At 36.8% G+C, this 22,836-nt stretch overlaps 3 protein-coding genes across 4 annotated transcripts; 1 reads left to right on the plus strand and 2 right to left on the minus strand.

Annotated features, from left to right (window-relative positions):
• Positions 1-3,380: 3,380 nt before the first annotated feature.
• LOC126615617 (ras-related protein RABE1c-like) lies at positions 3,381-6,895 on the plus strand. Of its 2 annotated transcripts, none has more exons than XM_050283468.1 (9): positions 3,381-3,545; positions 3,762-3,906; positions 4,481-4,553; positions 4,645-4,745; positions 5,739-5,804; positions 5,902-5,999; positions 6,183-6,245; positions 6,321-6,413; positions 6,527-6,895. In XM_050283468.1, exons 2-9 carry the CDS (start codon positions 3,834-3,836, stop codon positions 6,605-6,607), a joined length of 648 nt encoding a protein of 215 aa, XP_050139425.1. In that variant the 5' UTR covers positions 3,381-3,545; positions 3,762-3,833; the 3' UTR covers positions 6,608-6,895. The 2 variants fall into 2 exon arrangements, with proteins under 2 accessions (XP_050139425.1, XP_050139426.1); XM_050283469.1 differs by having other exon boundaries at positions 3,424-3,657.
• Positions 6,896-7,425: 530 nt separating this feature from the next.
• LOC126615618 (uncharacterized) lies at positions 7,426-10,355 on the minus strand. Its single transcript, XM_050283470.1, has 6 exons — positions 10,220-10,355; positions 9,930-10,035; positions 8,219-9,292; positions 8,066-8,131; positions 7,762-7,960; positions 7,426-7,645 (listed from the first exon to the last, which is right to left on the minus strand). The coding sequence occupies exons 2-6, from the start codon at positions 9,930-9,932 to the stop codon at positions 7,581-7,583; spliced, it is 1,407 nt and encodes a 468-aa protein (XP_050139427.1). The 5' UTR covers positions 9,933-10,035; positions 10,220-10,355; the 3' UTR covers positions 7,426-7,580.
• A 3,817-nt stretch (positions 10,356-14,172) lies between these two features.
• Positions 14,173-15,037, minus strand: LOC126614336 (zinc finger protein ZAT12-like). The gene has a single exon (XM_050281933.1). The coding sequence runs from the start codon at positions 14,865-14,867 to the stop codon at positions 14,346-14,348; it is 522 nt and encodes a 173-aa protein (XP_050137890.1). The 5' UTR covers positions 14,868-15,037; the 3' UTR covers positions 14,173-14,345.
• Positions 15,038-22,836: the final 7,799 nt, after the last annotated feature.

Consider the following 22,836-nt stretch of genomic DNA (forward strand, 5'->3'; position numbering starts at 1 on the left):
AAACCCAACTAACAAAAACAGAATTAATTCCTTTGACCAATCTTCTTGTACTGGTGAGCATCCAACTAGTGTGTTCATTACGATATGCAAATTGCGCCAACCAACCATTCAAGTGGCATGGAATCATATATCAATATTGTAAAGTTTTAATAATATGTTGTGATTATTTTTCTTATCAATCTCAGTCTAAAACACACTTTTTTTCAAAATTATTCCCATATGGGTGGGTTAGAAAATCTTTCGAAGCCATTCAAATGCAGTTAAGATCATACTTGACTGTAGATATATGTGAGTCTCATAATATTACGTTCTATTCATGTTGTGCATTCGTCATCATTATAAGACTCGCATGCATCTGTAGTTAAAACACATCAGTCATGCACAATAGAAAGAAAAGAGCACAAGACTATATGAGATAACAATCAAGAAAGAAAAAGCCTATATTCGTGACCATAGATGCACATGCACTCAAGTTCTGCAGTATGCTAGGGTTGTTCTCGACCATGTGATGCATGTGCGCTTCGTTATGCCGCTATCACTGATGCACGTATGATCTAACGATTCTTTAACTGTTATTTTATTATCTTCCCCCATTCTATATTACTATGAAGTTGAATACATATCACATGTACTTGTTCAATGCCTTACCAATTAAGCAAAGAGTGCAAGACTATATGAGAGAAGAAGAGTGGGCAAAGAAACATTGTTCTCTGTGGCATTCATAAAAAATGAACTGGCCTATATTTAACTCTTTGGATTTGGCTAAGACAATGTCTCTGGCTTTTGGCCTGTCAAAGTCACCAACCATTGAGGCATTGTCACAAACTCAGCACTAGTTGTCACATTGTGGGGCCACCGCCCGTCCACATAACACCAATCTTTAAGTTGGTTATATTGCCTGATAAATAAATTAATAATTTGGTTATATTGTGTTTACTTTACGCGGTTGTGCTACTTCCATGGAACTGGCATCATTTGACATTTTCCTTGCTTTTATAAACAACCAGTTGCTACATGACTAGATGAACATAAGATTCGGATTCTGCTTATCTTCCATTTTTCCTCATTTTTAATCTCCTCCTATTTAAACATCTATGATTAAATTGACCTTTTTATAGAGAAAGAAAGACAAAGTAAAGTAAGAGACAAGGGAAGGGGGGGGAGGGGAGGAGAGGAGATTTGGATGGAAAAGAATCTTACTCTGAAAATAGCTCTAAGATATTTGCTTATCATAATGTTTGGTACCTTTTTTACATAATGTTTGATACTTTGGTTTAGTGGGATATACTTACATGTAATGTTACAAATTCAATTGATGAAATGATCAAAATCAAATATTAAAGACACATCGACCAAATATTAATAAGAAATTGATCAAATATTAATAACATGTAGTCAAATCTAGACTATATATTATCAAATATTAAAAAATGATTATTTCAGTGATTAATCAATATTAAAGTGATTATTTGAGGCCACTTAATACTACGGTTTAGTGGTATTCTTTTTTTATTTGTAAGTGAGAAGCCTTGGGTTCGATTTTCGCCAAAAGCGAATTTGAACCACATTATTGCTAGTCCATTGTGAGGCTTAGCCACTCTCCCACATCTTAGTGTATATAATATTGTTTGTTGAAGAAAAAAAGTGATTATTTGAGTGATTATAATTTTTTTGTTGTCAAATGACTGGTTATAATTTTTGAATTTGATCTTTTGAGCAAATATCTAAGAATAAACTTAGTATAGGGTTTAGGCTAATCTGGCAACCGGACAAAAACCTAACCCAAACCAATTGTAAAGGATTGGTTCGGGTTGGGTATGTTGATTTCGCAACCCGCCTTACTTGCACCCCTAGATACTAATACTATCGTCCGTTGAAGAATAAGAGAGTGGGCAAGAGGTGCTAGTCGCTGGGGAAATGAACTTTAAAGTTCCGTAGTACCTAGGCTATGTTTGTTATGAATGCACTACAAAAATTGTTTAGATCATTTCCTACTCTTGAGTTAAAACTTGAAATTTTTAACCTAGAAAATTTAAGTTTTAACTCAGAAATAATTTTTCTTCTCCAACCATTATGGGTTAAATTTTTAGCCCGTGATTATTAAATAATGAATTTAGGATAATTTTTTTTTTCTTAAAATAACTTTTAAAAAAATTATGTAGACTATCCTATTTTAATTTTATGAACATTTTAACCTAAAAATATTTAGATTCGAAAAAATATAGAAAAATCACTAAACCGGCGCCATGAAACTCATGGAACACTATGAAAGAATATGAAACACATAAAATATTTTTTTAATTACTTTAGTCGTTGAATTTAAATTTGGACCATTATATATATATTTTTTACCATTGGATTCAATGAATTTATAAATATAAAACTAAAAAAATACACATATATGGTGGGCCAGCCCCACTAACTTAGGTGGGAATCCTGGGCTAATTTGCCCCAGAGATGAGTTTTGAGTTTAAACTCATAAAGCAAGTTGGGGTAAATTTAGAACCTACAATTTGAGTTTTACTCCAAGGGTTGGAGTAGGGCTTAGAGGGATTTGAAACTGATTAGATGCAATTCATGATAAGGTGTCATTTTGATAGTCCCTCCTTTAGTGTATTTGTAGTGCATTTGTAGTGTTTTAGTAGTAGCTTTGTCATGTGTAGTCCATTAGTGGTGTCCATATAGGATTTGCTTGGTTTAGACAATTGGGTTGAAATGAACAAGTCACTATACTCAAGGTACGTCGGAAGGAGAAACGAAAAAAATTTGTCCAACTAACGCTAGAAGATAGATAACTCATCAAATAAAGTTTTCTATTCGAATCTACCCAATTAGAAGGGAGCAATTGCTTTCCTGTCTAATCCCCTTATAATCCTTCAACGTGAAATTCATTTTCTTCTGCCTTTTATACACCTTTAATTTAAAGATTTGTCCATTTCGATTCAATCCCCTAATAAATTTTCTAAATCATGTTGGTTGTTTTGTTCTATTGAAACAAAAAGGGTACGAATGAAGATTTTATCCGGATCCTTAAATCATGTCTGTTTATCGTACATCGTACGATCATTTTTCGTCAGGTACGGTTCATATTTAATTTTAAATAAAAATATTTAAAATAATTACTAACCGTACGATGTAAGATAAACGAACATAATTTGAAAATCTCTAGAAACTTCACCATGAGAGTTTGAAGACGATCCTCATCTCTTTCCAAATAGTCTTTTTAACTCTTATCTTTAAACAAAGGCAGATACTTTCCCCCACATTTCAACATTTGCTAGACCACATCTCATGAACTTACCACCACCCACTAAACCCATTCCACGTGGCACCCAAAACCAGCTTTACAAGCTGTCAAATCCTCATTGGCTCTTACATTTCCCTAATTCATAAACAATCCATCTTACCTGTACATATACACCGGGAGCTGCTACCGTGCGCACGGTGCGCAGAGTGCGAAAGGAAGAAAAGAAGGGTAAAGGAGAAGGAGACAGTGCGCATTATTATTAGCCAACCCACCATAGTCGGACCAGGAGCTTTGTTAGGTATGTGTGAACCGCACAAGGTCTCCCCCTCACTAATTTTGGCACCCAAACCCTGAAAATCCCCTTCTCTCTCCTCCTCTTTCTCTCTCTAAATCCCTTTTTTGTTGATCTGGTATTTTGCTGCTGTTAATTTCTTTGTTTTAATGGATTTATGATTTTTTCTGGAGGAATGATTTCTGGGTTTTTTATTTTATTTCTCTTTGGTTATGTATGCAGAGAGAGATAGTGTTTGGATTTGATTGTATTGGAGTTCTCATTGATTAGATAAAAAGAAAAAAGAGGGAAAAAATGGCTGCTCCACCGGCAAGGGCTAGAGCCGATTACGATTACCTCATAAAGCTTCTGCTCATCGGCGACAGCGGTGAGTATTTTTTTTCTTGAATTTAGATCGATTTTATGTTTAATGTATCAATTTCCTAGCAAATGGTATGATGTATTGAAAAGTTATAGCATTTTACCATTGAGATCAAAAGAGGGTTGCTTTAGGCTTTAAGATTTGTTGGACTTGGGGTTTCAATCAAAAGTATATAGGAAAAAGGGGTTTTCCTTTCTGGGTAGTTTAGATCTGGTTTGACTAAGATTGAAATTGTTTTTTTCCTGATTTATGAGCTTCTGGTGTCAAAGATTGTGGAGCATTTGATTATTACCGTAGTCTGATTTATGAACGGTTTGAGCTTCTGAATCAGATTTTTTTATCAATTTAAGTCATGCGTTTTTTTAAAGTTTGTGTTGAATGCAATGTCTAGCAATATGTTTAGATTAGCAAATACCTAACGAAGTAGTATCTGTCAATAAATTGAAGACTCTAGTTCTTACTTGACACAGTCGGTAGAATGTTGACTGCGTCAATTGGTATAAGAATTTTCGATATTACAAATAATGTACTTGGCAGAATGCCAATGCTAAATTTGATATATGCCTATTTATTTTTGCAGGTGTTGGTAAGAGTTGCCTTCTTTTGCGTTTCTCAGATGGTTCCTTCACCACTAGTTTCATAACTACCATTGGGTTTGTATTCTCTAACTTTAAAGTTAAATGCATCTGATAATTTTTTTCTATTTAGAAGCTTCCTAAACCTCATGGGTTTATCCTTGTGAAGCATTGATTTCAAGATAAGGACCATTGAGCTTGATGGAAAACGAATTAAGCTCCAAATTTGGGATACAGCTGGTCAGGAGAGGTTCCGTACAATCACTACTGGTAAAAAATTATTATCGTAGGTACTTGCATTTTGATTTTACAGAACATTGGTGGTAGTAAATTGATTACCCATGTTGCTCTTGATGGAAGATGGATTTCCATGAGATTTTAGTCACCTTTTATTTTCCACCCTTAGAGTTTTTCGAGAGACAAGGTTGTTAAATTCTACAGCCTGAGTTCCTTACTAGAAAATTGGTCAGAAAAGACATAGTTCTTAGGTACAAGTGGTTTATTGAAGTAGATGGTGATTGAATCCAAATAATGTGCCTTTTAGGAGAAAAGGGTAGAGTGAGGGTCCCTTTAAGAGGTGGATTATAAGCAGGCTGTTATCAGAAGGGCGCTTGGGGAACATGGGAACCCAGTAGTAAAGGTGGAAATGCACCATTTTAAAATGGCAATGCTTAAGGGCATATATTCTAGACTAAAAACAGGGTATAGGTTAGTCGACTTCTAGTACCAGGCAGGCATGCTGGACAAGTTGGTCCCAAAGTAAAGCATGAAACAGGCACATTCAGATGCAGAGTGTATGGTGCATCTTTTACTATATGTTATGTCATATATGTGATGAATTCTTCAATTGGTTCCATGGGGTTTGTTATTGGAACTATATTTGGTTAACTAGCTGCTGCGGAGTCTGTTACTTGCGGCAGGGTGTGGAGTACACTACGCTCTTTTAACCTAGAGCTAGAATCTTATAATAATAGATGGCTCCTTTGTATGCAAACCTATACTATAGGACTGATGGGAATGTTTGGAAAATGGGCATCTGGTTTCCAGTAGCATGCCTGGATTGTGGTATGGCATCCTAGCAAAGTATCTCTGGGGTTCCGGATAACATAGGTGGGCCCTATTTGATGAAGTTGGTTAGACAAGTCTCTGACACTAGAATGATTAGGTTCGATGCTATATCTTTGTATGCCCTGCTGGTGTGTAATGTGTATGCTATTATTTTGTTGATAACCAGTTCTCTATTAACCATTCCTTCTGTCCCAGCTTACTATCGTGGAGCCATGGGAATTTTGCTGGTCTATGATGTAACCGATGAATCATCTTTCAATAGTAAATTTCTCTCCCATACTCTTGGTTTACTTGAACAAATGATTCTTGTGTTCTGCTTTATTCGAAAGTTTCTCACCTGGCTTGTTGCTGTTTTCAGACATAAGGAATTGGATTCGCAACATTGAACAGCATGCTTCAGATAATGTTAACAAAATACTTGTAGGGAACAAGGCTGACATGGACGAAAGCAAACGGGTGAGCGTGTGCTTGAAATCTATCATCAAAAGACACCTTTAATTCTCACCTTTAACTCTTATTGGAAGTTGGTCTTAGTAAATGGAGCAATTCTGATCGGAATCCTACTTTTGCTTGGATCTTGTTTAGTTATGGAAACATGTGTTTGCACCCGTCCTAATCTTATCTCCACTGTCCTTTTAGGCTGTGCCTACCTCCAAGGGTCAAGCACTTGCTGACGAATATGGGATCAAGTTCTTTGAAACGGTAAGTGATGCCTATAAATTGCGGGAACTAATTGATTAGCTGTTGCCATGTACTCAAACATATTGTGTAATGCAGAGTGCAAAGACTAATCTTAATGTGGAGCAAGTTTTCTTTTCAATAGCAAGAGACATAAAGCAACGGCTTGCAGACACCGACACTAGGGCTGAGGTATTTCAATTGCTTTCCTGGTTTTGTGTATTAAAAGGATATAATCTACATTTCGTATTTTTTAGAAGTTCTCTTGTTTAAGCATTTAAATGACTTTGGTTCCGGCGTTGCAGCCTACCACAATCAAGATCAACCCTGACCAGGGGGCCGGGGCCGGTCAAGCTGCACAAAGATCAGCTTGCTGTGGTTCTTAAGTTGATTACATTGTGATCGGAGGGGGGGGCATATTGGTGACTTACAAATGTTTGGAAAGACAAAAAACTAATTGTATGACAATACGATATGATGGTGCTTGTAATCTTCTTTTTTTTTTTTTTTTTTTTTTTTTGGGTGTCATTCTTTCGAAACATAGTGTGTGAAAGGTAGTTTCATAAGGTTTCAGAATTTTTTTTTTGGGTTGTTTTTACTTTCTTTTTTGTGGTAAGGAATTGACGTGTAACCTGTGGCAGGCACATTTTGTTTTTCTGCCCATTCTCCTTCTTCCCTTAGCGTGTGAAAGATAGATGGTTGCTTATTATCTGAGACTTTCATAATTTGACATCTAAGTTTTGGGGGAAAATGTTATAGTACGATATAACGTTCGTGCGAACGTTATCGCCGCCGGAAAACTTTGCGGCGTAGGGTTCCGTAAATGAAGATCGGAAGATTGGAAATTTGGCAGACATCATACCTCAACAATTGCCGAGTATTTCTTCCCTAGTCTTCGTTCCAACTTCAAGGGACAATTATTCATAAACTAAAAGGAAACTGAAGCCGTATCCGCCACTAGCCAAATGACTGCCCTTGCCAGTGCCGTAGCCACACAGAGCAGCATCCGTAACCTTAGCTCCGACGTCACCACCGCCAGTAGCATACCTGCTGCTAACAGTTGTCGCGAGGGGGGGGGGGTGGGGGAGGCGGCGGCGGGAGACGGAATATTTGTTTTCTAAAATTTCCAAGGGATGTGCCGGAATCCGAAAAAACCTAAAAGTATGATGGGGTTTAAACGAGATCAAGATCAACCCATAAACTCTGCCATAGAATAACTTACATTTGCATAAACTAATGTACCCAATTTAACAAAAAAGCATAAATTCCTCCATCCATTTGCCATACAAAATACATTCACAAAAGTGATTATTTTCACGCGCGTAAAAAACCTTTCTCCAATCTTCTATACAAACTCTCCTAGAAGTTCAGTTCCTCCTTTCCATAAATACGCTGAAGTTCACGAGTTGCCGCTTGAAATGATTCTGAGGAACAAAAGTTTAAATAAGCGAAAGGGAGAGAGAAGCTATGTTGGATACAAATTTAAAGTTGATGAACGTTAAGTCACCAAAAGAAGAAAAATGTAATTCGAATTCATTACCTTTCCAACTGTTAAAAGCTTTCTGATTGATCGGAGCACCAAACACAGTTAGAAGTGTATCAAACAACATGCTCTCAGGCGTGCTCCTTAATTCTTGCACTATCTGATAGATGGTCTTACCATTCTCAAAGAATATGTGATTGTTTGGATGCTTTGTTTTGCAACCAGCATGGCGCTCAAACTCGTAAGCATTAAGCACCTTCCATAAACCAAATTATCCACATCGTGTCAATTTAACATGTAAATAAGAAGAGAACCGATTAAATGATTTACCTCAGAATAGTTTATCGAGAGGGAGACTCACCTTAGTATAATTACATGATTGACACCCACATAGATAGCCAACACCTTTTATAATCCCGCGAAGCTCCTTGTTACACAAGGGATATAACAAGTCATTAGAAAGAAATCCTAGATTCCTAATTGAACAAAATGGACAAGAAGATCTAAAGCTTACCTCACGTGCCAAGGAAACATACTTTACAGGAACCCCATCAAGCATGCCCGTAGAAATCAAGCTCCTAACATTTGACGGGAAGCTGTTTGGAGCTTGTTTCTTTGAAGTTTTGACCTCAGGTTTATTCTTCGAAACTGACTCAGGTCTTGTTTTGGGTACAGAAGCAGTATTATCAACTGCACTGGCATTTGATACGTCCAATTCCTTCTCGCACACAGTTTCTGATGTTTGAACTGTAGACGGATGGTATAATTGATCATAGTTACCAACAGGCCTGCCCATGGCTACAATATCTTGATCACCAGAAAACCCACCAAAAGATATCAAATTTGCATTCCCTTTATTGTAACTGTCAGCCATTGATACCACACTTTCATCCCCCTTGCCATAGCTGGGACCTATTGGTCTGCCATGGGCATCCCTCTGGTTGTAGGCATGACCCATTAGTGTGACACTACTGTGCTCCTTATCATAGGCCTGCCCTACCGATAAAAAACCAGTTTCATTTATCCTATCAAATGCCTGATTTGTGGACAGGTTACTATTATTGTCCCTATTAGAACCATATTCCCTCGAAACATGCATAGCATTGTCACCGTCCCTGACCTGATTGACTTTGACTTTTTTAATTCCAGCATAGCTAAGAGTTTCAGGATCTTCCATCGCATGAGATACTGACAAACTAACAGATCCATCTTCTCCAAACTGGTTGTCGATACCCTTCCTTAGATTCCAATTATCTGATCCGACAGGAGACACGTTCCTTTCGGCAAATTTCACAGAGCTTGTTGTATCAGATCCAAATAACCGGTCAATGAATTGGTGGGGAACTGACTGGAAACCGGAAGCATTCTCCCAGGAAGAGACATTTTCATTTGACATTCCAGAGCTCAATTTGCTGTTTTGAATATGTACTGCTTGCTTCTTGTTTGGGAACAGCTCTGCTTCACCAGCATCTACAAACCATTGTTGAGACCGCTTTGGCTCCATTCTTGAATGGTTGCCAAAATTTCCATCTCCCTCATTTACATGCCCACCAGTCTTTCGCATCCATAAACCCTTGTTCTGGAAAGACTGCGAGTAACAAACTCTCAGAAAATGCTTGAAACTTTATCCATCACATGCTCAAATATGATCAGATGCCAAATGTTCAAGATAATAACACTCAAGGAAACTTTTCAAAGCATTTTACTTAAATCAAACAGCGAAAAGTTCGTCAACTAATCATAGGCTTAATTCTTTCAACTTTTTTTTTTTTTTTTTGAAAAGAATAATTCTTTCAACTTTGAACCATCTAAACACTTCAGAATTTTGACAATCCTAAAAGAACATCACTAAACACCTGAAAATCTAACTACACACACAACAAAAACTGAAGTACCAAATAAATAAGAACTTCAAGAGCAGCTGAAACAAACTATAACATACACTCTAGTCGAAAATCACCCTTCTCCCCAGCCATGTATTATTGCAGCCTCGAGTACTTACAATAACCGCACAAACGCCAAAGTTTACGACAGAATTTCTCAAAAATTTTAACTTCAAATTGTACCCCAACGAAAGAATGTTGTAGTTATATGAGCACCATAAGGATCATTAACTTGAAAAAAAATCACAATAAGCAAACCACACAAAAGCCACAATCAAGCAACCACCAAGTCCACTCAGATAAAACACATTACAGTAGTGGGAAAAAAATTATACAACTTACCATTTTCCTCCTCCTACTTCACAGTAAAAAAATCCCCTCCCCCCCCTTTACTCTTCCGATTCCTGCTGTACGAGTGTCAGCACGTACGGACTGCGATGAATTCCATCTGCATACATAAACACACATACACAGAGATGTTCAAAAATTAAAAATTGAAAAGCGCATGAGCTTTCTGTCATTTCAAACCCTAAAATTCAACAAAATCCCTAAAAAAAATCCCCAATTTCTTCATAAAACTGCATGAGATAACAAATGCAGTGACCGAGAAGTAAAGGAGGAAATAATGTTACCTTTAGCAGCAGCAGGCCCTTCGTTGATCGATGACTGATCAATTTTCCGGCGAAGGAACTCCGGCGACGAAATTAAAAATTGAAAATCTGAGAGAGCGAGAGAGAGGGGAAGTTAGGGTAGCGGAGGAGCACTCGATCTTTTCTCCAGAATAGAAAATAATTGGGTGAGGCCGCATGCAAGGAAAGTCGCCGTTACTTTGATCATCACCGTCCACGTGTGAAATTATAAATGAATCACAGCCGTCCATTACGAAGACGGTCTTGACGCGAGTGCATTTTCGTCTTTACACTTTCATCCGGTTACGAGAATTGGAAACCGGTTGTGGTTACGTGGAGCAAGTCAACCAATCCTCTGTCGACACGTTGCAAGATCTAACAAGCCGTGCCGTTCACTTGTAAAAACTCAAAAATTCAAAACATGTAACACTTCATTTATTTGCTACACTACCATTTTGATAGTATTTAGCTTCATTTTTAAATGATAAAATTTTAAATTTGTACGACATTTTTTTTAGCGTTAGTATAAACATATTATTTTATAAAAAAATTTACAATTATTAAAAATAAGTTTTTTTTATCTGTTTTTTGATAGGACGTGTAAAAATTTCTTGACTGTTACGAAATATTTCTTAATCAAAATGCCTTCCTAGTGAGGATTGAAACTCCTTCTAAAATCCTATACCACTTTTGATTAGGAGTTAACTTCATGTATATAAATAGGGTAAAACACTCATTCACCAAGACCACCAAATCAAAAGTTCTAAGAAAAAAATTAGAAGCCCTCATTCGCTTTTCACCAAGCAAACAAGACCCCAAGCAACATGTCTTGCATCAGTTTCTCGACGCTTGAACCATCTGCTCGAATGGAACAACAAGAATCAGAGTCTAAGTCTGTGGAAACCTTTCAAGTAATGGCGGATCATAAACCAACCATCCTGTCTTGCATCAGTTTCACGACGCTTGAATCATGTGCTCGAATGGAACAAGAAGAACCAGAGTCTAAGTCTGTGGAAGCTGATCAAGTAATGGCGGATCATCAACCAACCATCGACTACAAGCGACTGACATCTTTCTTGGAGTTCGATAGCTCGTTCTTGACGCCGTGGAACTGCAACCCTAGTGCCCCTGCAACAAGTGATAGTAAATCGAGTTTGGAGACAAGAAACCAAGATTACATCATGTTCCAACCTGGTTCATTCTTTACCGACGGATACGAGGGCGAACTCGTTGTTGGAGGAGACGATGATCGTGATCAGTATACGTACTACGATGAGTTTACTGCAATGATTTTGAGGGGTTGCGGTCTTGACTGAATAATGAACGAGAACAATGGCAAGGATACTGGCAAACGTAGTAGGAAGGAGGAACCAACAAGGAGAGAAATCGAGGAGCAAAGTGTAGTTTACAAAGTGTGATATCTTAAACAAATTGAGTTTTTCTTTATATTAACGATATTTTATTTTAAACAAATATAAATTTTATAGAGGAAGATTTCAATTTGGAGGAATATACATACGAAGAACACATCAACTCCAACCAATATACACCCACATATGTGCAAAGAAAATTAAACATTTTAATGAGTTAAATTAATCTAATGAATTATCACTAATCTACAATAGAATGATAAACTCGTTGTTCTAGTAACTACAATTATATTATATGTAGACGTTCGTGTTGTAAAAAAATGCCACATTAATATTCATAATTTACGTATATAGTTATAGAATAATATATTAATTGGAGTTAAAAAAGAAATTAGAAAAAATCAGTAATAGTAAAATAAGTTTCACTGTATGGTAACTAGCTAGTATACACACCAAGTGGTGAGTGTCTCGATCAAGAACCAATTAGGTACCAGAAGTTTAATACTAGAGAAAAACTCGGATTCCTCATTCTTTTATGTACCAAATTACGAATATTTCTTCCTCTCCCAATTTGGATTGAATTCCCTCGAATCCTATACCCTTGCGAAGTAGAAATTACTCCACAAATGTATCCATAAATAGGTTAAAAAATAATTAACTCCATCACCAAAACCGCCAGATATCTAAGAGAAGATTAAAAGGTTAATAAGATCTTGTCCAAACAAACAAAACCATATATGTATAGCAGCATGACTTTCATCGTTTTTACGACACTTGAATCATCGGCTTCAGCTCCAATAGAACAAGAAGAACCAGAGTTTAAGTTAAAGGAAGTGATAAAAAACTTGATGATCATAAACCTGGCGTTGGGGTGTGCAAAAGGTGTAGTGGCACAGGGTCTTGAATTTCTGAAGGGTTCCAAAATTTTTGAGCCTCTTATATATTACATATGAGTATAAATTTTCCAAGAAAAAAGATTTAACTGAAAAGAAAAATCATCATCTTATGATTTTATGTATATTACAATTGATTAAGTGGAGCTTACACTTAATGTATTAGTTTTTCACTTTTCTCTAGCAATAAAAAAACTTGTGTATTACTTTCTTTCAATTTTCTTTAGCAATAAAAAACTAACTTGTTATTACTTTCTTCCACAAACACAAACATATTTTCGTATCTCTCTTTCAGTCGTGCTCCATTTTTTCATGGATGAACCCTAAAACATGACTTCATGGCAATTGAAGAAGATTATTTAGTTAGTAAGAGTGAGATGCTGATTTGGATTAAGTTTGAATATATTGATTGTTGAATTATGTATCAATATATTGTCAAAAAAATTATTTATTTTTAAAATAAGGAGGACCTTTTTATTAAAATCGCACAGAGATCCCAAAATGTCGGAGACGATCCTGTATAAACCAACGATCGACACAAGCAGCTGACATCCTTCTTGGAGTTCGAAACTCGTTCTTGACGCCATGGAATTGGAACCCTAGTGCTCCTGCATGTTTGTTAAGCCAAGCTTGGAGAAAAACCAAGAACACATCAAGATCCAACCTGGTTCATTCTTTAGCATTGATCAGTACGACAATCAAGATTACATCTGCAAGGATACTGAGGAAAGAGAAGTCAATAGGAGATCATGAGCAGCTTAATTCGTGAAGTAGTTTACAAATTGTCATCTCTTTTTCATATGTAATGGATGTTGGAGTTCCCTTTTTCATGTGTAATATGGACATTGGGAGTTACCTTTTAGACCATGTCTATTGGATTTCCCTACTTCGAACCAAACTTGTATAACTGAAGTCATCAAATTTTAATTAAGAAGCATGATGGAATACAACCCTAATTAAAATTTGAAATCAATTGAGAAGTGTGTAGTTCATTTATATTTCGATTACTTCTCCTCCAAGGAATTCTATTCTGGCCTAGTGCCGATTTATGTATGTATAAAAGGATTTACCCATCAAATCAAAATCATTCATTAATTTTATACAATTCTACATCCAAGCATTTGCACCGACCAAGAATAATTATAAAAGGATTATTCTCTTCCTCCTACAGACCTTAAAGGCCAAGGTTAGTGTCCGGTGGGTATGGTTATAGATAATACCCCATGGTTAATTTGTGATTATGAATATGGTTAATTTTCGTGGTTATCAGGATGGATGCAACATTTTCATCCTCAAACCAAACCGTTGCCATCCCTAGCGAGTGGAACCACATAATTAAGACACGACTACATGTTACAGGGCATAACCTCACATAAAATACCTGACAATAATATTCAAAAATTCAAACCCCTTCCCCAAACTTATGCCTATCGATCGAGTGGCCATCTTTGTCGACAATCCCTACGACCAGTAAAGTTAAGAGCTGACCTACTACAATACTTATTCATTTTCTATTTGAACTCTTTTTATTTGTTATTTTTTTAATATTACTCGAACTCTTTTCTGATATTTATCAAGTGACAAGTATAAAGATATATCATCGTAATTATAAACATATAATATGTTTTTTAAATGCAAATATGGCGTAAGTAATACGAAATATCGAATACAAAATCTCATAAAATTAAGAATATGTTCCCAAAAAAAAATCCAATAAATTCATCTCCACCATGTTTCAATATAAACATCGAATTAAAAAATAAAAGATAAAAAGACTATGATCTGTACGAATAAGTATACATCAAAACTAAATCTATCTGTTGACGCCAGTCGAAGGAGATAAATATAAACTAAACATGTAACAAATCAAGAAATCATCTGCAGCTTCGTCAAATCGTATTGTTGATGACCCGGTGGTGCCAAATGCAGATCCAAATTCAACTCCATATTCAAACACGACACCCTTTTGCTACTATTTGACTTCTTCAAAACAGGCATCGGCGGCGACGGCTGAGCTCGAACAGCCGCAGCTTGGATGACGTCCCTATGTCTCCTCATGTGTCCCCCAAGCGCCTGTCCGACCGTGAACTCAAGCCCGCAGATCGGGCACTCATGCTTCTTGGGCTTCACCGGCGACCCCGGGAACTCCGCCAAATGTAAAAGGTCAACAGCCCCACCGGGCATTAGCTTCGGCTTCTTGTGACTCGCCCTGTGGCCTCCGAGGGCTTGGAACGACGGGAACTCCCGATCACACGTCTTGCACACGAAAACTCGGTCATTTTTCGAGTTTTCGTATTTGATGGGGGAGGAATCGGGTTCCCCTACCTTGGATAAAAGCATTAGACAATTGACCATGTCTAAGGTCTCGTCTTGCCTGCTTCTCTTCATGGCTGATGACGGTCGATTAGGGTTTAAGATTCGGGTTTAGGGTTCAGCTCGCAGGAGTAAAGCGAAGGAGTAAGCTGGAAAGGAAAGATTTGGAAGTGGATGAGATTTGTGTGTGTGTTTTCGAGAGTTTTAAGGTTGTTCTTGAAGATGCTCGAGGTGGTGTATTTATAGGGGGGAGATATCTGATATGTTTTGCTGACTTTTCGTGTACGGAATAATCGAAGTGGTGTAAGTCTTGCTGGCTAAGTAACGGAGCAGTTTCGATTAGCGCCGTCAGTGTTGGGGTCCGATTGCGTCACCGCGTTGCTGGAGTAAAGCTTCCTGAAGGGGTCGTTTTAGGCGACCGGTGGGAGTGGGTTGAGTAATCCGACCGTTTCTAGATTTGATTTACTCGGTATCCATGGCCACACGCATCCAAGGCGCGTGTCAAACTAAAACTAGTCTTCTTTTTCGTAATTTCCATTGGGTTTCTGCATTTATTTTCGCATAGATTATGCTTATGATGATTGCCATCAATTAGAAAAGGAAAATGTTACAATGGAGAATAACTTTCATGCGTTCTATGCCAATGGATTAAAGATATACAACAAACTTTTTTACACATGTCTAATTAACAAGGGACATCACCATGCTGTATACTCGTGCTATATAAGTTATTCTCGTTAAATAACCTATTTTATTAGACTACATTGTATTCTTAATAATAGTGAGACCTACTTGTATCGGCAACTTTGTCTCTATTATAGTTTTCGTAACGTCACTTGTAAAAAAAAAAAAAATTCAAACTATAAAAAAGAGAAATTTTTATAAAGACACGGAGAAAACAAATTATGTGGACGATAAAATTAATACATCTCAATCTATATATTAACCAAGAATAATAAGATTATGTGATCATATTTTTTGGCGTCATGAGACCAAGCTAGCTTCTTGTCCTTTGAACGTGGAATCTCTATCCAACATAATTTTGTTTACTTTTTACATTTTCTAATCCAGTTAGTCCTTTTCACATATGTGATAAAAAAAATCTAGATATCACAGCGCGTTTTGTTGAGTAGAGGGGAGGTTCGTGTGAAAGCAACTAAAATTCTTAAAGAACAAGCGAGTCAACAGAAGAAAAGGAGCTGCCTGTGGAAGAATACACAAAACTAACCGACTACGACGGAGAAACTTGCATGCCAGGTAGTATTTAGTCCTACTAATGTTGGTAAGTTAACGCCAATTGGCTTACTGGAAACCATACGCGGTCCATCAACATCCACAGTTGTATTTGCGATGTGCCTTCAGTGTGTGCTTCCTACTTTCACACCATTATTTTATGTCATGACATCGTTCATGCCTTTCCTAATAAGTTTTCTTAATTTGCTTTATCACTTACCTCACCATTCACTCACAATTGAGTATTTTCCTTCCTGCTTCAGGGTTCTTCTTCGGTTCTTCCTTTTTCACAATTTATTTTCATATTTCATATACCATATATAGTTTAAGCGGTCATTACTATTCATATACATCATATAATATCATATTATATTATATTATATTATATCATATTATATTATATTATATCATATTATATTATATTATATCATATATACATGATTAGGAAGAAACACATTTTTGACACACATTTTGTCATTCATTTTGTATGTGAATTTCAATGATCCAAGCCTTCTATATTTTATTACATTTTCGTAGGTCATCCTTGCAAAATATGAAACAAACTCTAAATCGTTAAAACATTTATTTGTAGTGAAGAAAATTGATCAATACAGTTTAAAAAAAACACTACTAAATTTAATTCAACAGTTATATGGTTTTATATTTGGATGATTTTTGGTAGATATAATCTTTTAGGTAACATATAAAAGATTGTTGTTGTATCGTTGAAACAAATTAGTCTTACGAAAACGTATCAAAATGTATATTCTAGAATCCTAACGGTATGACGTGCATGTTAGTTGTTTTACTCCCTTATTACTCGATCATCACCATAAGTCATACCTTATTTTGTTGGTTAAACAAATCAATCACTCAAAAACATTTGAAGAGAATAGTTGGACATGTGTTAGTTAGGTGTGCTGTGCTCACCAATTCGGTCAAAGATAAGAAAAGTATTAAGCATAATTGGCTGTGGAATGAACTTTCCTTTTCCAAAAAGGTTAGCTTCACGAGTACGGATGGAACTCCTTGTTCTTTTCATTCAAAGTCCGTACGATTTGTTGATTTGTTGATTTGTTGATTTGTTGATTTTTGAATTTGTTTTAGACCTTCTTTAGATTTTTCATGTGTCATCTTCATTGTTCCTTTTTAATTAGTTTTACATCAAACATATATGTTTTTCTTTTCTATTCAAGCACTGTGGATAGACGAGAAAACCGAGCACATTGGTTCGTACAAGGATAACTATTTTTAAATACTTGAACTGTAAACTTAGCGTGTAATGTATTCATCTACTAGAAACAATATCTAGAAACTCCACACTCAAGGGCGGAGCCAAAGCTAGGGTGAGGTCCAAGTTAATTAAGATTTTAGTGCTAGTTCTTAAGAAGTTAATTCCATCAAACTAAAAATTGGCCCATCCTGGCATAACAACTCTTGAGACAAAGAAAGTTGCTAAATCACGCATAATAGACGGAAAAAAGAAAAATTATAATCAACGTCATAAAAATTTCTAACTCCGCTCTTTAGACTATTCTTTTGATGATTTGCTTTATTAAATGTGGTTTTGATAAAACGTGCTTCATTTGACACCTACAAAGAGAGAAATTTTTAGTTGTAATAGGAACACAGATGGTACACCACATATTTTTATGTAAGTAGTAGAAAATTTTAATTTTTAAGTTCTTAATATTTTAACACACATAACCCACTATTTATATAAAAACACGTAGTATACTACATCATGTGATGATCACATTGAAAAATCTTTCCTACAAAGATACACAGTAAGCCGCACATTGGCCAGTTAGTACTTACGTTGGCAAGGACACAGGATTATTTTAATCCTGTCGCGGGTCATTTTCTGCGTCTTTTAAAGCCAGCGGCCATAGGGATTTTGGTGTTCAAACCTTCTAGATCTTTCAATGCTTATATAGCTGGCTGTCCGTTTCAACCTCTTTCACAAGGGAATCAGTTCCAAGCTTAAAAATTCAATCTGTGGGATCAAGGTTTCTCTAATAAAAAATCATTCGCAGGCTTATACGCATCTTATTTATGATATCATTATATTTTAATGTCATTGCGTTTATCTGGAGATATAGACGTGACAATTTTTAATAATTTTCTTATGTTTTCCAAAACAAAAGTTATCTTATCATAAAATAGTTTATTATAATTTTCTCCTCATCCCTATATAGTTGGGAATTTGATATTCTCCTGATCCCAAGGAGAGGATCCTCCTGATCAAGGATCTTGGATCTTTGGATTTTCATCCAATAATTATAATTATTGTTGATGCACAAAATCGGTGAGGACTTTGGTACAACAGAAAGTGTCAAGTTTGTGACCTTCGCTAGATTGCTCTGGTCACTAGTGTGGATAAGTATGCACATGGATAGAGACAGAGAAGCAAACACAAGTTGTACGTGGTTCACCCAGATTGACTACGTCCACGAAGTAGAGGAGTTCTCATTAATTGTGAAGGGTTTACACAAGTACATAGGTTCAATCTCTCATTTGGTGAGTACTAGTGAATTATTTAGTACAAATGACATTATGGATTATTGTGGGAGAATGATCTCCTTTTATAGAAGAGAGTTTCTAGCTTTGTTCTGGCCTTGCCATGTGTCATGTTGTGATTGACCTTTGATGTTGACACATGTCGCCCTGTGATTGGCCTCTTGGTGTTGACACGTGTTGCACTGTGATTGGCCTCCTGGTTGGAGGGAAACTCTTTTGGGTCCTTGACAGTATAACGTTGACTGGTGCTCGGTAGTTTCATGATTGGTCAAGTATGGTATAAACAGTGCTTCCCTAAGTTTCCGAGTGAGGGAAGCTCCTTGGTTGGGGACTTGCAAGATCCAAGCCACTGAGTAATCATGAAACTTCTAAGTACTGAAGTGTGATATCGTTTTCACTTGCCTTATCTGTCTCATATGTAGATGTGTCATCTTTTCTGGAAGTACTTTTCCTCCGTTCAGGGGTGGTATCTTTAACCGGTGGAGATGCACAAGGTAATGTATCAATATCACTTGAAGCTTACTTGTAGTTTCAGGCTTGGTCAAACGCGATACAAATCATGTAGTAGGAGTCCCCCAAGTCGCCGAGCTAGGAGATCTGCCGAAAGAGGTGACAGACAAGGTAAGTAATCAGAGCTCCCAACAATCAGTCCCATATCATAAGTTTGATTTCGAGTTCCGGCTGATTGTTCTCATTCTCCCTATCTTGCAGGCAGTATGAAGGATAAAGAGAAGAAAAAGGAGAATAGATGATATGAGATACTTTTGCTTTTGAAGAAGTAACTTTCCACAGGCTTATTCTTGAACTGAGCTGGAGGGTTTTCTGGTTTCCTCCAGAGAATAAGGCCGACTCAAGAATTTGAGGGTTAAAACAAGTCCATCAAATCAAGAGTGCGTTTGACCTTGATGATATGAGATACTTTTGATGTTGACAAAGTAATAGATGATTCGGCACGTGTTATGTTGCGCTTGTCTCCACATGCTTCCTTATATTCTTCTCACTTGCCCTATCTGTTCCTCAGACAGATGTGGTATCTTTTATGGAAGCACAAGATGTTGAAGATGAGTACTTGAGAGCAATGTCAGGTAAGTAATCAGGCAAGGGGTTCCAGGCAGTCAGTTCCTGACTGGAAGCTTGATTCCAAGTGTTGACTGATTGCTCTCTTTCTCCTTGTCTTGCAGGTAAAAACAAGGGCAAAGGAAAAGACAGGGAAAAAACATGATATGAGATAATCTTGCTTTTAACCTTGATGATATGAGATATTCTTGCTCTGGTGTAGCTTGTTTGCAGAGGTATTATCGGGGGGAAAAGAAGCAGAGTATTTCAAGAGACTCTGCTTAGAATGCCCTCTCCGATGTGAAGAAAAGTCGAGCATTTTTTTTTATTTGCAGGTCTGCCTGGCTGTGGATGATGGAGGTCGACATGTATATGAATTGTCCCAACAGCGAGCAGTAACGTTGTTCCTTTACCCTTCTTGGTCATAGCAATGTAGTGGGAGCTGCAAGATTCACGTGTTTTAACTTTGTCATAGCACTTTGAAAAAGTGGTCTGTGGTATCTGGAAAGCTGATGTTGCGTGTGTAGATTGCAGACAAATTTTATCCAAGGAAATCTGGCTCTCGAAGTTCGGGGAACGGTGTCTCTTCGGTTTTCGAACAAGCAATCTTGTTGGGGATTTGGCTCTCGAGATTCAGAGGGCGCTGCCTCTTCAAATTTTGAACAAGGAATCCTATTGGGGATCTGGCTCTCGAGATTTAGATAGCGGTGCCTCTTTGATTTTTGAAAAAGCAATCATGTTGTGAGTCTGGCTTTCGAGATTCGGATAGCAATGCCTCTTCGATTTTTGAGAAAGCAATCCTGGTGGGAGTCTGGCTCTCGAGATTTTGAGAGCGGTGCCTTTTCAATTTTTGAGAAAGCAATCCTGGTGGGAGTCTAGCTTTCGAGATTCGGAGAACGGTGCCTCTTCGATTTTTGAGCAAGTAATCCTGTTGGGAGTGTTTTCTCGATGTGAGTAAAGGTTGGGCATTTTTGCCAGTCTGCATTGCCATGGAGCAAGAAGGTTAGAGGGCTCAAGCATGAGATTAGTCTCAAACAGGAGATTAAAGGACAAAAGTTTTTGAGCATTTTGGACGGCTATAATAACCATAAATGTCAAAACTTTTCTGCATCTCTTAGTCTTCAATGTTGAAATTCAAAATTGAGGACAAAAGTTGGTTTCTTTCCTCACATTTGCATAGAGATCAAACAGACAATATTCATTTGTTGTAGGAAACGATAAAATTCCTAGGGAAAAGCAGCACAAGAACTCAACATAGAAAATGGGTTTCTCAGATTTAACACCAACAAACATTAAAAATCAAACAATAAGTGAAATGAAGAATAAAGTAGTGTCTTTAATATCGAGAACTGAGAAATACCTTCAAAGTTGGTTTCTCCTGATGCTTGGGTTTTGACGCTGAGCTGAAACAGAGACTTTTGAGAGAGAGAGAGAGAGAGAGAGAGAGAGAGAGAGAGAGAGAGAGAGCACACAGAAGAATAGGGATTAAATGGCCTCTCGATTCCGTCAATCCTCGGCTTCACTATGAAATCGAACTTCTCTAGAGGCAGGTCAGCCTGTGCGTGCGCCAAGCTCTCATCCAGATCGAGAAACTCCGTTATCTTCTTTGGAGAGATAGCGGCGTAAGTTGTGACTCGAACAAGAGCTTACGGCAGACGAGGTTTCCTAATCTGGGTTCGCATTCTGGGCGTCGGTTGTGGAGAGAGAAGGGAAGGAGGGTTGTTTGGGGGGTTTTGGGGAAGGGGAAAATGGATGGTGGTGGGTGGGTATCAGGGAAGGGGAAGGTGGGGTGGGTGAGGGGCGGGATGGAGATTTAACCCCATTCTGAATTTTGAATTTTGAAATTTTGGTTTTTTAAATTTTTTTTTTTAAATTTTCACGTGGATCATAGGTGATGCCTAATCATCGTTCACATGGACGCTACGTCATTAGTTAATTGAAGACTTAACAGCCAGACTAACGGATGTATGAGACTATCCTAACATTAACACTTTAGGTATGACTCTGGGACGAAAAAAAGTTCATATACTAAATGTTGAAAACCACGAAATTTGGGGGTAATAAACTGAGATTTATCCTAAATTTTAATCACTAGATTATAGTAAATGTAACGGCAGCATCTTTGCTCACCACCCTTAAGTGGTGATGAGCATACCATCATTTTGATTCTCACTCGATAAATTTAAAATTTGAGATTTGTTTTGTTGATTGATCAAATACACTCATCGTATCCCATTTTCCTTCTAAAAAATGGAACTTTAACGAAAAGCTCACAGTACTGTTCATTTTAACGAAAACCATATTTTTACACTAAAAAGTCAATCTTGTTACTATTTATTTTACCCTTTATTTTGTCCTTATCGTTAAAACTCAAAGTTTTATAACCATTTTCATTAATTTACCTTTAAAAAAATGCATCTAAATGCACCATTTGTAAATGCAGAGATTTACAATCCAGCGTAGGATAGTATTACTATTTTCCACACTACAGTTTTGTACTTCTCTTTTATTCTGATTTTTCATTTCTTTGTTTCTATTCAACTACCAAACATTAAAATAAGAGGATGTGGACCAGTGCATATAAAATGCAACCAATCGTTACTCAACATTGTCTTGTATACAAAACTCTTAAATACACCAAAAACATGTTACCCACATGTTGTATACCATATTTATTGCAACAATAACGTTGAGGTGCTAACCGGTTATTGGGTTCATCATACGTTGCTAGCCACTTACTTTGATATGGTGCACAATTTAATCTATTGAGATTTGAAATAGACTAACACTCTTACAAAAATTCACCAAAATAAATTATCTTGAAACATGATGACAAATAATACGATATGGTGGTGATTCATAAGATTACACCAGTATATTATTTTATTTTACTTAGAGCTACCTTTCTCATGATTTTGTGGGATCAACCCGAACTTGCCTTTATGAGTCTCTTTTGCATATCTTCACTTGTAAGTGAAAAATATCAAGTTTGATTCACATACATAACGAGAACATAATATATTTGTTGAGTTTGATACTTTAATATCTATAGATAGACCGTTGCGTAGCCTAATTCAATCATCGTCTCGTTGCATAGAATATATATTTTGTCCTAAGTAGAATGTAGTTGTATAATCTGTTAAAAAGAATATAGTTATATAAAAAAATTTAAATTTTTTATTGAAACATGTGTTTGGCATGCCACACCCATTGAGTCAAGAAATTCCTAATTCCA

Source organism: Malus sylvestris, chromosome 3 (assembly GCF_916048215.2).
Source record: "Malus sylvestris chromosome 3, drMalSylv7.2, whole genome shotgun sequence".
NCBI classification, from domain to species: Eukaryota; Viridiplantae; Streptophyta; class Magnoliopsida; order Rosales; family Rosaceae; genus Malus; species Malus sylvestris.